The sequence below is a fragment of the Rhipicephalus microplus genome, chromosome 5 (assembly GCF_043290135.1).
Source record: "Rhipicephalus microplus isolate Deutch F79 chromosome 5, USDA_Rmic, whole genome shotgun sequence".
In the NCBI taxonomy this organism is placed as follows: Eukaryota; Metazoa; Arthropoda; class Arachnida; order Ixodida; family Ixodidae; genus Rhipicephalus; species Rhipicephalus microplus.
The window spans coordinates 20,199,050-20,213,654 of record NC_134704.1 but is presented as its reverse complement, the minus strand read 5'-3'; the positions used below and the strand labels follow the sequence as shown (position 1 = coordinate 20,213,654).

Here is a 14,605-nt window from a genome sequence, read left to right as displayed (position 1 = left end):
TCTTATCACGCCCGCGCCCTTGCGCGCACCGACAATGTTAAACCCTTAAGCTTCCGCCGACAGCCGTTAGCCCCTTAGAACAATTGGCCCTGGTCTCGTCAATGCTTGTGTCTTCATTCGCGTGGAAATAAATCAAGTGTTCCTTCTTCTAATGTCTATCTTCGCGAGTGTGTGGGCAAAACGCTGAGCGTTAAATCACTTTTTTTTACGCTGGAATTCGCGGTGCTATTGTGTGTATGTGCCGTTCTCCTGTGTACCCAACATTTAGCGTGTTTTGTTACAGATATAACTGTTTAGTTAAGGCAGTCACTCGCCGAGCACACGAACTGTGGTTATTTATTCGTACAAACAGCCAACTGAAAAGGAGTAGCTGATTCCAGGAAACGGCGTAAATATAATGTCTATAAAGATACACGAATAAAGGACAAAAATAATGTTGGAACGGAAATAAAGCGCAATAAGTAGTTGCTATCAACACTCCGGTTGTCGCCATTGTCCTGTAAGAAGCACTGACCTAGCCAGGAAGCGGGGAATCCAACCCCCTGCAGTTTTAATTCAGTTTCGCAGACGCACACATATGCGCGTAAAAATATACTTGATTTATCCTTGTCCCCCCTTCCCCATCTGATGGAGATTTTTGTCTATATCGCAATAAACCCAAAAATCTGTGTTGTACCAAACACATTAGCATGCTTTGCTGAGAAATTCGCTTACTAGTGCAACGCTTATAAACTTCACTTAAATTCACAAGATATCTGATAAGAGTGACCGTCTTCCAGATACGCTTTCGATAAAGCAGGCTATCAATGGCAGACTTACCGACATGTCGAGAGCGTCCCAGAGACCGGTGAATACTCCAACGTGCTACGCCCATCGCACGGAACGAAGAAGTCAGCAAATCACCGATGCTTGCGTATCCGGGAGAATAAAACGAAACAAGAAAACAAGCAGATCAAAACGTCGTGGCAAACCAGTAACCAGTGGAATCACAGCACGTATCCAATCAAGAAGCCGGTTCCTCCATTAAACGCAGTCGACATGGAGAACACGCACGTGAACACTTTGTTTCATGATCAGGAGCCTGGACAACCCATAACGGGAATAGTAAATTTCTTCAGACCGTGCTGGTTCCCCTCAGTGCTCCGAGATGTCAGACAAGTAGATAAATGATGGCAGTCCTTCCTTATTCCTGGTTTGGGCACGGCACTGTGCAGGTCAGTGCAGCTCGACACCGGTGCTCATGGCTAGGCACGTTAACTTGCGGAGTTACCCTCACGCTCGCGTTGGCCAGTTCGGTGTCACTCGCCGATTAAGAGCATCCTGCAGGGACGAAGACCATGGCCGGGTCACGGGATTTGTCGATGACGTCAACCGGCTTCTTTTCCGACCATGCGGTGGCTCTCACTGCTCTTCCGGCAGAGGACGTCACGCAGACCTTTGGATCGTCCAAGAGGGACCTCCTGAGCTGCGAGGTCCAGAGGCAGGATACTTCGACAGACGCCTCACCGTGACGATGACAGGTGAACGCAGAACGCGACGCTACCCAACAGCGCTTTTCTTTGCGTCGTCGCGACACCCACTCTGGGCGTCCTCTGCGCAGAAGGGACAGCCGGACTCGGTCGTTGATTGGCGTCACGCGGGGGCCCCGAGAGACGCCTCCTGAAGCCCGCGGAGTGGAACGGCAGCTCCAGAAGCCACGAGGAGGCGAGCGAGCAATCGAGCGGCGGCGGCAGTGCAAGCAGCTTTCACGTCGACCCGTGCCCCAAAGTCACCCTGCCTACCTGCTTGCCGTGCTGTCTCGCTTGCCTTCTCACCGGAGTAAGCGAGGGTGAAGCGTCCCCACGTGACGTCACGTGACGTGAGAGAGGATGTCAGCCTACCTATCTACCAACCTGCCTGCTGCCGCTTGCCGCTGCCGTGTTTCTGGAGTGCATGTTTCGCTTTGCATTTGGCTGCCTTATTTCCAGGCCTGCCAGCATCAGCGGTGGGGGCACTCGCTCGGCTCTCGCCCCCCTCCCTGCGGCGTCCACCCTCCTCGACTCCTTTTCCGCAGCAGCTCGAAGGCGGCGGCAGCCACGCCATTCCGCTGTGTATACCTCTTGTGGCCTCCCCGTACTGCCGGCTGCAGGAGCATTCTCGGTCGCGCGATTATTATTATTGATAGGCGACGGGCGAGAGAGAAAAGATCTGGAGGAGGAGGAGGAGACGCTGAGCTGCAGAGGTGCTCCTGCTGCCTTTTGTGACTCTCTCCCCCTTGCCGTCGTCCATCGGCGGCATTCAGGATCCTGGGATTCCTGCCTAGGTGTAACATATTTGCGTTTGTTTCCTTTTCCCTTAGAAGGAAGGTAGCGCTGTTTTGTAAAGAGCGTCAGGACGAACGTCGGGGGCCTGGTGAGACCTTATACATACTCGACTCGAACGCGATAATCGCTTCTTCTGTAGCTCTCTGCAGAGCATTCCACTTCTGCCAGCGCATCCACGCTGTGAAAGTGGGTAAAGAAGCACAGATAAATTAATTAGATTTTTCACATCGGTTCATGGTCACAGAACCAGCGACAAGAAAACAGGCCCTTTGGTTACCAGCGGCGAATGACTTTCATAGAATTCATTTTTTGACATGGCACACTTCGCCTTGTCTCGGGGAGTTCAACTGCCAGCCTTGGGACTCATGTGACAAATCCTGACATGTTTCAGTTGTCTGGAAGAAACAAAAACTACCTTATTATTCAAAGAATACAAGCATGGAGACTAAACGTACGCGCAATGCCGAAGCAGCGCGCGACATCGTCAGACGTCCATCACATGGACGCGTGCTCCTATCGTTTCTGAGCAACTGGCACGCCTTTTGCGCGAAGTTAATTTAGCAGTACTGACCTTTATTATTTTGGCGGAGGCAGATGATACAAGTATAGGAACACGTGAGGAATATTACACCCCATCCATGAGTCGACGGTATCACCAACCAAAACTGTATTGTTCTGGTTAGCCTCTGTGAAGTCTAGCTCATCGAATTAGTTCGCAAGTGTCTGCGAAGTGACAGCTGTACGTAGGCGGGTCATAACTCAAAGCAACTCCGTTATTGTGGTTTACAGCATAACAATTCGAACGCCTTTTTCAGCGAGTAATGAGGTAAACTATCAAACCTCATTTGTGTTCACCTCTATCCTTCGCTTACTTCGTTACGATTTTCATCGTATAGCGAAATCTTAAGTGGTGAGGCGGCACCTGTACATCTAGTGCAGATTCCGTCTCTTTGCGCAAAACAATCAGTTTGCCATGTATTTTGCCTGGTACTGCATATTGGTTCAAATGCTAGATTGAGAAGAGGGGCCATAAGAGTTATTGAGGGTCACTGACACTTTGGCATAAATGAAGCTCCTGGAGATGTCTGCAAACATGGACGCAACTGAAGAAGGCAGCAGCGTTTGTGTTGTAATGTTTTCTTGTTCACCTGTGTCGGTGTTTGCTGGCATTACCGTCTTCCCCGATGTTGATGATGGAGACGAGTGCTTCCGATTTTCACCTCGCTCCACTATGTTGATACGGCGAGTCCTTTCTCTCTTTCGCTCTCTTCGCTCTGTTTCTAGTGGCCTTCCATCATCATTGATTCCGTACGGGTTGTACTCATCTGGGTTAGCATCCTTGTCTTTCTCACTCTTTTTCCTCCTGATTTACAGGCTTGCTGAAGATCGTACGGTGAGCTACAGAGATGGAACGTGTGTAAGGTTAATAGATGTGCAAATATGACAGCATATACTGGTATTATACATGAAATACCAGTACCTGATAGTGTAGTGAGAGATCGAGGTAAAGGATCGATGTTTAGCGTGTCACGTAACGTTTTATAAACAGACGCTCAGTTATAGAGTAACAGAACGGGTTACTCCCAGGGAAGGTAATCGTAGGAGGGGTGGTGGCGTATATTTATTGGAGAGAGGAGGTCAGAAAGAAATTTGTCAGCCGGGAATACGAGAACGGGCGCTTCACGTAAAGTGTGTGCAGTTTAGTATGTGTAGTTAGGGCTCTCCGGAAAGAGTTTGGATCAAATTAGGCTAGATGATGATGGATACGTTGGCCTAACAACGTCGGTCGGGGTGTCCGCCTCTTGGTTCTCAGCAAGAAGGATTAAAAAAAACTGCTGGAGTGGAAATGATTGTCCAGGAGTGAAGCCGCGCCTCTGGCAAGATGGCGTCTTAATCATTACTAGTTTTGCTTAGTGGGCCTCTAATTGGAGGAAAAGTTCTTTGGAGATTCAGTCACCCATACTCGTTTGTGTGCGTTATTTCGTCGGGAACAACTATCTTTTAATACAGGACTAACGTATTATTTACATTAGCATATCAAGGCCACTTGATCTTCAAGTGGGCATTACGAGAAAAAGAGCATCCGCCATCTTGGCAGTGGCAATTAAAAGCTGGCTTCACTTCTGCTGGCAAGACATTGCGGGAACTTACACTCGCAATTTTTCTTTAATCCTCCTTTGTTCTCAGGCGTCCCGCATATAGAGCACACAACCAAGGTAGTTTTCGTGCGTCTATTTATTTTAAATTGTGAGCACTGACTGACAACACGTTACTAGGAAAAGAAAGAAAATGGCGTGCCTGGTTAATAATATCCCGTGTTTTACGCACTGAAACCACCAAATGATTGCTAGATGTATACGTCGTAGAGGAGGGATCCGGAATTATCGAGCATCTGGTGTACTTCGACGTCCTCCTGAATTTATGTACAAGGGGCTCTAGCGTTACGCCTCCGTTGAAATTTAACTGCATACCAGCTGGTATTGAACCCGCGACCTTTGAATTAGCAGCCAAGCACCGTCACCTGTGAACACCGTGCCGGCTAAGTGTGCCTTGTTCTGGCGCTGTTTCAAAAGAAAACTCACAGGCCCCTTTGCATTCTTGAAATGGCTTGGAAGGCAAGAGCCATCTTCTTTTTCACTTCAGCCGATGTATTGAACCGCCCTCCCCCTCCCCTCCTTCCATTAAAAAATGTTTACACCTAATGATGTTTCGCACGGCGTCCGCATTGCACGGAAAGCTTCAATTCTTGTCTAGTTGTTACGGCATTGCAATGTAGTTGAGCTGAGCGATATGCACAAGAGGACGACAGGACACGTAGTGGTGAACATCTCATTGTAACGTTGCCCTCGTTATCTTCAATGTCTTCGTGTATATCTTTGGCGTGCTTTTGCGAAAATGAATAGTTTAAAGTCTGCGCACCGCCTGTCCTGTCCTCTTGTTTCGTTCAACTCGTTTGTGCATTTCGCTCACCACAACTACATCACAATGTATTGCAAGTGTTTTGCGCTTTAACCGACTTTGCATTGCCTCCGCCATCGGACCACCTTTGATTGAGAGACGGTGTCGTGCAATGACGTCTTCATTTTACATCGTGATAATGTCACAAAATTTTGCGATCTGTGACGTCTTATGGTGACGTCGCCAGATGGTGTTTTTTTTTGCATAACATTGCATCGCATGATGTTGACGTCTACACCACCGAGGGATGCCAACACCGACTACGACTACCACTTTCTAGGACAGATGCTGCACGAAAGCTCCGCAGGCTTGCTCGCCAGACCACATCACAATGGAATCAGCCACACTTCAAGCATGCCCGACTGTACTCGCTTGACCCTACGCTAAGTCTTCAAGTCCCGTCGAGGCTTTGCCGAGCAGACCAGACCCTGTTATGTAGGCTGTGGTTGGGCGTTGCATTTACTAACGTTGCATTTACCTACCCTTTCCGCATTGGGATGGCTGACACCACAGCCTGTGGCCACTGTGGCAAAGAGGAAACAATCCAACATATTCTTTGTGACTGCCTAGCGTATGGTAAACAACGACTATGTCTTCGCAAGGAACTCAACAAATTAGATGATCAATCTCTGTCGGAGCAGGGAATTCTGCAGTATCGACAGCATGCGACTTCACAGACGAGGGCCCTGAAAACGCTACTACACTTTTTGCGATCGACCGGCCTTACTGAACAGTTGTAGCTAGGACGCCCTTCCTGTGTGTGTTTTCGTTTTTTTTTATGAGTGCGCGTGCGTTTTTTTCTCTATCTACCCCCTCTTTCTTGCCCCTACTTCCCCGCCCCCAGCGCTGGGTAGCAAACGAGATGCCAATATCTGGTTAACCTCCCTGCCTTTCCCCTCTCTCTCTCTCTCTCTCTCTCTCTCTCTCGTTAAAATAAAGAATGACATTAAATATGTTAAAAATTGGTGAGGGTTATATTATCTCCAGCAAAATATCTGGGGCTTGCATGTTCATCAGGAAACGTATGGATCGAGGCAGTAAAGACAACTGTTACAGCATATCGGCGTATTACTGTACCTCTTGCATATCTTAGAGTGATGGAAGTACCCTATACTTGACTACTTGACAAGTCCTTGGCTTCGGGAGCTCAACATGCTACGTCAACCTCTCTTCGTCTATCTAGCTGTTTTATCGAGTCACTGTTCATACCATTACACCGCCTTTATATTAGGCATACATTTGCTTACGAAACAACGCATCTGCGGGTGTATAGCTAGCATTTTATTTTGGCCACTCACTGACGTATACAGTATACTGTCTTTATCAACCCATTTCTTCTCATTTGTCTTCCCCACCCCCTTTTTTTTCTGCGCTAGAAGAATGACTTCATTGAAAGTTATGCTAATATTCCTTTCTAGGTGTCGGCTATGAGCCCTCAATTGAGCTCTGACGGCTTCCTTTATACCCTGCTGAAGAGGTCAGAGAGGGTCTTTCGAGGGCGGAGCTATATATGTCAGATTGAAAAATTAACTTTATTTTTTTGACGTAGTAATCAGAAAATAATGAATGTGAAACTGGCTTGCTCCCTTTTCAAGGCAGTTAGAGCACAGCACGTTCAGCAAACTCTGCGCCGGACATCGTTTCTGGGGCCGGTTCTTTAGCAATAGGCCGCCATTTAGTGCGGGCCATTTTCCTTGTTTGGCCTTCGTCATCCAGATGAGCTGCCAAGGAGAAAGACTGACCGACGTAGTTTATCCCCTTATACGTCATCATCAATCTCATTAGGCAACTTAAGAGACGGAAACGCTTCTCGGAGATCTGCTATACTACACCTCCTCCCATGCGCCACGGCCACCTTATGTGATGCACCACAGTTGAAACAAAGCCGCTTCTAGCTCCATCTTTCCATATCACTTCCTTGACGCCCTAAACTGCATTTAATCGTCACTTGACAGCCATTCAGTGAGATTATTTTTCTATTCAATGTCTATAGTATACTACGTGAGGACCCTATAGGTTCAGGCCTTTCTCACCACCTGTCGCTAATCGATGTTTCCTGTGTAATGTATGTATCTGTCTATGCATTAACCCTATATCTTTTTCTTTCGTCGGCGCAGCATGCTATGTCTTTACCTGTCGTCCGTGTGCTCAGATTTGGGTGCACGTTAAACAACCCCAGGTGGTCGAAGTTTCCGGAGCCCTCCACTACGGCGTCTCTCATAATCATATGGTGGGTTTGGGACGTTAAACCCCACATATCAATCAATTTACCTGTCGTGGCGACGCAGTGGTTGCAGTTCTCGCAACTAGTATACGAAGACAATTGTTTAATTTCTGGCTATGGTGAGCGCATTTTATCGGAATATGGAACTACCTTAACTGATGTTACGCTAGATCACGAGTACAACTTCTTTGGCTCCCGACATGGTGGTATAGTGGTTATGGGGCTTGGCTTTTGGCCTGTAGGTTGTGGGATCGAGTCCCAGACACAGCGGCCCCATTCCGATGTAAGCGAAGTAGGCTCTTGTGCTAGAATCCAGTACACCAGGAAGCCGAAATTTCTGGTGCCCTCCAAAACGTCGTGTCTTATAGTCATGTGGATTCAAAAGATGAAACTTCCACAATTATTCTGTTACAATATCCGTGGCCCTTCATTGCATTGGTGTTCGTACCAGTGGAAACGCATGCAGGCGTATACACAACAGCCCTATAGTACTCCGAATAAAAGAAAACACTTTCCTCTTCGTCACACTTCATTGATCGCGGTTTCCAGAAGCCATTGTTGCGGTTAAGCGAACAAACCTCGAGGCCTACATTCCTTTCATAGATTCAGCTTACGTAACAGAAAAAAAAAAAAAATGAGACACGAATTGAGCGTCAAGCGTTGGGGCGTGTTTATGAGTGTGGATGAAATACAGGTGTGTAAGAAAAGAAAGGTTGCAGTTTTTTGTTTGTTTGTATGGTCCTGTGATCGGTTTTCTTCGTGGACGAGAAGGTTTTGGGGGCGGAACATTACGACGACGTGTGCGCGTTTTGTACAAATCAGGCACGAGCGCCAAGAGGCTCGCGATACTTTTCACGCTGCTGTCGGCCACCTTTCAAAAACTCTTCGGAGCTTTCTTTGTACAGGCGCTGTTTCTTTACAAGTCGTGATGGCTGTTGATTGTGTTCGCTGGGCAGTACAGTGACGGCACGGCGAAGCGGAATTCTTACCGCTGTGAAATGGGGCGAAATATTCTTGCGGTGTGCGGAGAAAGAAAGAAAGAAAGAAAGGAAGAAAGAAAGAAAGAAAGAAAGAAAGAAAGAAAGAAAGAAAGAAAGAAAGAAAGAAAGAAAGAAAGAAAGAAAGAAAGAAAGAAAGAAAGAAAGAAAGAAAGCAAGCATGCACGGTGTTAATATTATCGTGCGTGCTGTGGTTTTTCAAAAAAAAAAAGAAAGAAGGAGAAGGTTCACGAACAGTTTTTGAGTGAGTTCGAATGATACGAGAGATCAAAGAAATGTGTGTAGTATAAGTGAGCGCATTCTTAGAGTCGCACAAAGGGAGAATTCTGCGGCGAGTGTATTATTGTACCGAGTTTTGGTTGATGTGGAGGCTTCTCAATTCGGTGGGGAATCACGTGTGGCCCCCTTTCAAGCCATTTTGAAGCCGGTGGTCTGACCAAAAAACGGTGTATTTGGAACGTAACGTCGTATACAAGTGTGTGAGTACCCAATCGATCGCGAGAAAATGCGGCGCCACTAACTTGTTTTGTGGATCAAGACGGTTACAGCATTGCAGCATGTCATGCGCTCAAACTCGCCGATATGCAGTATGCGTGCCCATGAGTGGTCTGTAGATACGGTGCTCATTGTAAGACTGATTCTAGTGCTCTTCAGAACTATACATGCTGAGATGCCGAAAAAGCGCAGCATCGCTTTATACAGGTACTCTAACTTGGATATATTATTTGTGAAGTATTTGAGAAAGACTTGCGGTGTACTGTGTTAGAAGAAAGCATAACGCAGTCCAACCGGGTTGCGGCATTGCATAAGAACTTGCAGTGTGTCTGTACACGTGCACAACATTTGGTCATTAGGCGAGCACCATACAGTTCATCCATGTGTATTTCTTTACTTTCTCTTCGCAATGTGAAATAGGTTAGTAAATTGCTGTTCGGGTCTCTGCGTAGCATCCGTCACATATAGTGGACACGTCCTTCGTCTCTTGATTGATGGAAATCACAGCTGGTGCGGACGGCAGCTCCGCCAGATAGTTAAAAGTCTCCTATATGATCTCTATCTATTCTCTCATCTACTTCCGTCCATACGGTGCTGAGCAATGTCCTTTTATGGGCTGCATTGTATGGTGCCACGTTAATTTTCTCAACAGTAACCACGTGCATCCGCAGCACTTTTCCTGCTGTTCCTGTATAGGGTGTAGACACCTGGTGCCGGCGACTCTACATTAAACTAGGAAGTCATATATATAGAAGCACGCAGTAGATGAATCTAAATAGACGTGTCGTAAGCACGTGCATTCTATAGAAAACGAAGGCCTGCCTATTACTGCAACCATCCTGTATTGTGCGGAGCTTGAGCTAGCAAATTCGGAGATCCTATAGACCACATGCATGTCCTCACCACCCGCCCCTTCTGACATTTTCTTCAACACAGGTCGCCGAAATTAACGGTACTGACCGAAACACATTGACTAACATTTTTTTTGTTTTTTTTGTGCTATTACTTAACAGACTCACCACCACAGGCTCCGACGGGTTTGTAAGCTCATCAAAATTCTACTCAGCCGGGCACGCTCAAGCTTTGACTCGAGGGTCGTTCAAGAGTGAGCCGACAAACGAGGGAGTTTGCCGAGCTATCTTCGTTCTGGGTCACGCCCCAAGACAACTTCGTGCCAAATTACTGTATCTTCGCACACTGTTGATAAGACGAAACCAATTAAGGGAGGCGACGCACGCGCAAGTAAAGCGGATTCTTGCCGCACTCTCGGTGCCAAATTACGTTGTCATCGCCACCTGGGGAGAGTCTTTTTAGCGGCTTTGTTGAAGTATGCTAGAAGCATGTAGCAGCCACACGTGACGGGGCGGCACAACGGTCTCCCCGAGCTATCAAGATGCGTTGCAATTTCCGCCATTATCGTGACAGATAAGCTGGCCGAAAAAAGGGAGCGAAAGAAACAGGACGCAAAGATGAAGCAGTCTTCCCATCACGGTCTAATGGGCACGTAGTTCTCAGCAATGGGAACATGACTGGGAAACGAGTGTATATACTCTCTTTTTCACACCTTAATTCCTTGAGCGATGGTCTGTCTACTGCTGTCCCTCTCTTCTGGCAACATTATAAGAGAAGGTATGCGTAAACACAGTGACGTGCATCTCGTGTGCACTTTGGACTTTTGTATTTCACTTAATTTGTTTTACTTTGGGCGCGGCATGGTCCATATAAGTATGGGAAGATTAAAAAGAATGGAGCAAAAGTCTTCTCATGTGCTATCGGCAGCACATCTACCTTATTTTGAGAAGGTGGGAGCCTTAGATGCCTCAACAAACGCAAAAATTAACTGTCGGTGACGGCGGGACCACAAGAGATAAAAAAAATCACCGGATGACGTCATTATGACGTCACAAGCCACCAGTGTGACGTCGCTATGACGTCACATGATATTGTCATGATAAGGTAATGTCCCTTGATCAAAGGTGGAACAGTCACGCAGGCAGTGCATGTCCAGGTAAGGGCAGAAAGCACGCGATGCCTCCTATCATGGAGGCTGTGCTAAGACACATTATTCACAGAAAGCTTCGGAGGGAAGTGGTATAGCATCGATAAATACATCGTATGAAAAGAAGAAAACAACATCGCTTTCGACTTCGAGACGTCTCAAGCGGGCGCATAAGAGACCCTCGGGAGCTTCTTTAGTGCATCTGTACCAATTGGGTGAACTTTCTGTCGTTCTAATATTCTGGCAAATCTCACTTCATGTGCATGCCAGTGTCACATCCTTCTACGTGAAGCGTTAACTATAAGAGGTGCGTATTAGGAAAGAAAAACAGGAGAGACTTGCATGACACGGGCTGTGTTCCAATACTCACCGTAGACGGCTAAATAGACAGCTAAATGGATGGCGACCATCTTAAGTCCTATTTCAATTCTCGCGTAGCCGGCAAAATAGACAGCTCCGAGAAGACCGCGTCGAAGACAAATACGACGCAGGCTACTTTGCTGTCTAAACAAGATGGCGGCACAGCGAATCACTCAGATAGATCGGATATCGTCGGATCGGTCGTCTGCACACAAGCTGACGCTTTCCCAGACGCTCAAAGTGAGTGACGTTTATTTGTTTTTTTATTTCAACACGAAATAAGCAAAAAATACAACTGTTACGTTTGGTTATTTTATCTTTTTTTTTCTCAACGCGAGGTGGCGCATTGTCGCGTAAAAGCTGTCTAATTGTGTTTCGTTTCACGGACAGCAAGGGCACGATGTTGTCTTCTAAGCAGTCTTCGTAGACGGTCTACGTGCTGTCTAAGAAGTAAAACACAGCCACGGATGAGCATCACGCAGTGTAATACATGCAACCCGTGCACGGTCCATGGCGTCCCGCTCTTGGAGACAAGGGGCATGCGCAGGCGCAGTTACGCAGGCACGCGCGCCAGCGATCATGTCGTTATCACATTCCATGCACCCGCACAGCCGTTGCTCATCTCCGCGGGCCGGTTCAGCATTAGCCCGCCGCGCGTCAAGAGCAACCACATAAAGGCGGACGTCGTTGCCGTTGAAACGAAAGCGTAGCCACAGGCTTTTTTTTTTTTTTAATTGGAGGAGACGAGTGAGAGATGTCGACGCCGGGGATGGAATGCGAGGTGTGGGAGATAAGAAGGAATGTTGACGGAGAGAGAAAAAAGGAAAATTTTTCCGAGGCATCGGCGTCGTGTTTTGCTCGCACGAAAAGGATAAGACGTGACAGAAATGCGAGCACGAACGCGTAGTGACATCGGAAGGGAAAGTGAGTTTTCTTACAGTTTCTCACTTGTCCCAAGCCCGAACAACTTTATTTTTAATGTTTCTTGCTGTTGATTGCCGTTATCACGCCTGCTGCCCTTGCCCTTTGTGTTGACCGCCGCCGCCAGAAACCCCGCGGACCAGCTAAGCGAGCCTGTCGCCGAGACAGGTATGTAGCGTCGCAGGGAAGCCACCCCAACCGCCAATAGCAGACACACAACGTTCAAGATTCAGCTGCCCTCCTCCTCTGTAAAGGAGCAGGCTGGGTTCGTCCTTTCGTTCTCCTTAGCTCATTTTTTTATCCGTGTGCTCACATGTATACCGTCTCGTATAATCATGTCTATAATTGTGATTAATTACGTGACGGGCTGAGTTGTTTAGACGGAATGACTGCCTCAGCTTGCTCGACTGTACGTTCTACATCCATTCTTTCTACCCTCTCACTGTCTTCTTTTGCTTATGCCCGCTTCATAACGCCTCTTTTTTTTTTCTTTATACCATTTAGGAATTTCTCTCCGCAACAAGTACCCCCTCCTTCCCCCTTTCTTTAATCTCACTAATTCTGTGCATCCGGTACACAAAGAAGAAGTGGGCACGAAAAATAATTCGTGCTCGGCCAAGACAGATGAGAAGGAGTAAGGACTTCCGACGAGCGATTTGTAAGTCGTTAGCTTAAAGCGACCCCTTTCTCGATGGGGAACAGTGGGAGGAACGAGAGACGTACGAGCGTGAAAAATGTGCGAATTATTTAGGCACTGAACGAGGCTGCATTACGAGCTTTATTTCATTTTTTTTCATTATGCTTACATCGAAGGCTGCGTTTCTGGGAGCGGTGGCGCAAAACTCGCAATTTTTCAATGTTCAAGAAGTGGCACCGGTACGACAGTGCAGCACGTTCGCTTTCGTTAGTGAGCACGCTTATATATGGTGCATACGGTGTTTTCGTTCAGGAATGATGAGAGGACAAGCGGACCGTGTAACATGATGCCACCCTGGATTCTCTCCGTCTATACCCTTCTATCGCGTTTGAAGAACGGACGCTTACTGTAATTACGGCGGTTCCTATTCACGTTGTGGGAAAGGTATTAGTATGAAGCAACGTCAGTTGTTCATACTAATACCTTTGTTGTTGAGTAAGCAATAAGAAATACACCTATAGAGAGAGTGAGAGATGAAGAAGAGTAGCCCCGTCACGGTGGTCTAGTGACTAAGGTACTCGGCTGCTGACCCGCAGGTCGCGGGACCAAATCCCGGCTGTGGCGACTGCATTTCCAATAGAGGCGGAGATGTTGTAGGCCCGTGTGCTCCGATTTGGGTGCACGTTAAAGAAACACAGCCGGTCAAAATTTCTGGAGCCCTCCACTACGGCGTCTCTTATAATCATATGGTGGCTTTGGGACGTTTAACCCCACAAATCAATCAGATGAAGAAGAGTATTTGCTGAACCGTATGCGCTGTCGAGGCCTAATCTGTGGTAATTTGATGTGACTTCGACTCGTGTTAGTACGTGCGATACGCGCGCATGGTCTATATCCAAATAACACGTGTGCGTTCCATATTTTCCAACTTTTGGGAGAACTGAAACGCGACAGAAATGCGCCCCGCGCTGCACTTTCTAGGTCAGGCAGTAACTTGAGCTAATCCCAGATCAAGGTGATAGGAGCGCCACGCTTACGTGCGCTGCTATGGCATAAGCCGCTCCCGATGAACGTTCTTGCTTGCAAACGGCTACCTCGCTTACGAAAGAGTATGCGCGAACGCAGTCAGCAGGCAGGTCGGATTATAAGCCCGAGCTGTCGCCTATCCTGTCTCGTACTTTGCGTAATGATTCATGCAAATTGTGGGGAATAATCTGCCCCGTTAACCTCGAACCCCGTTCTCGCGTTTTCCTCTGATCTCCCCCTTGAAACCTGTGCCGCCGTGGAACATAACGTTCCGAACGGTTCAGCGCTACGTTGAGAGAGCTTAGCCTTTGAAGGAGCTAACCAGGAAAACTGAAGGCACTGCCCTCAATGCGCCACGTGGTCTCGCTCCACGTGCGCGCACGATATATATATATATATATATATATATATATATATATATATATATATATATATATATATATATATATATATATATATATATATATATATATATATATATATATATTGTGAGCACTGACTGACACTCCCACGTTTAAAATTCACATATAAACCCAATAAAGTGTCTGGGGGGATAGCCGCCACGATAGCTCAGTGGTAGAGCATCGAACACATCATTCGAAGAGGTCGTAGTTTCGATTTCGATTCCTGCTCACGGCAAGTTACTTCTTCACTCCCTTTTCTTTCTTCTTATTTACATTAAAT

The 14,605-nt window shown here is 47.1% G+C and overlaps 1 protein-coding gene across 2 annotated transcripts in view; it reads right to left on the bottom strand.

The window, feature by feature from the left end:
• The window catches only part of LOC119174912 (uncharacterized), a 205,967-nt gene that overhangs the window by 57,314 nt on the left and 134,048 nt on the right, over positions 1-14,605 (bottom strand). The window contains exon 1 of one of the 2 annotated variants that reach the window (XM_037426042.2): positions 820-2,064. The exons of the other annotated variant lie outside the window; for it this stretch is intronic. Within the exon in view, the coding sequence (XP_037281939.1) occupies positions 820-825 (6 nt within the window). The 5' untranslated portion in view covers positions 826-2,064. Of the gene's footprint in view, positions 1-819; positions 2,065-14,605 lie in introns of those variants that run through there. 2 annotated transcript variants of the gene reach the window in all.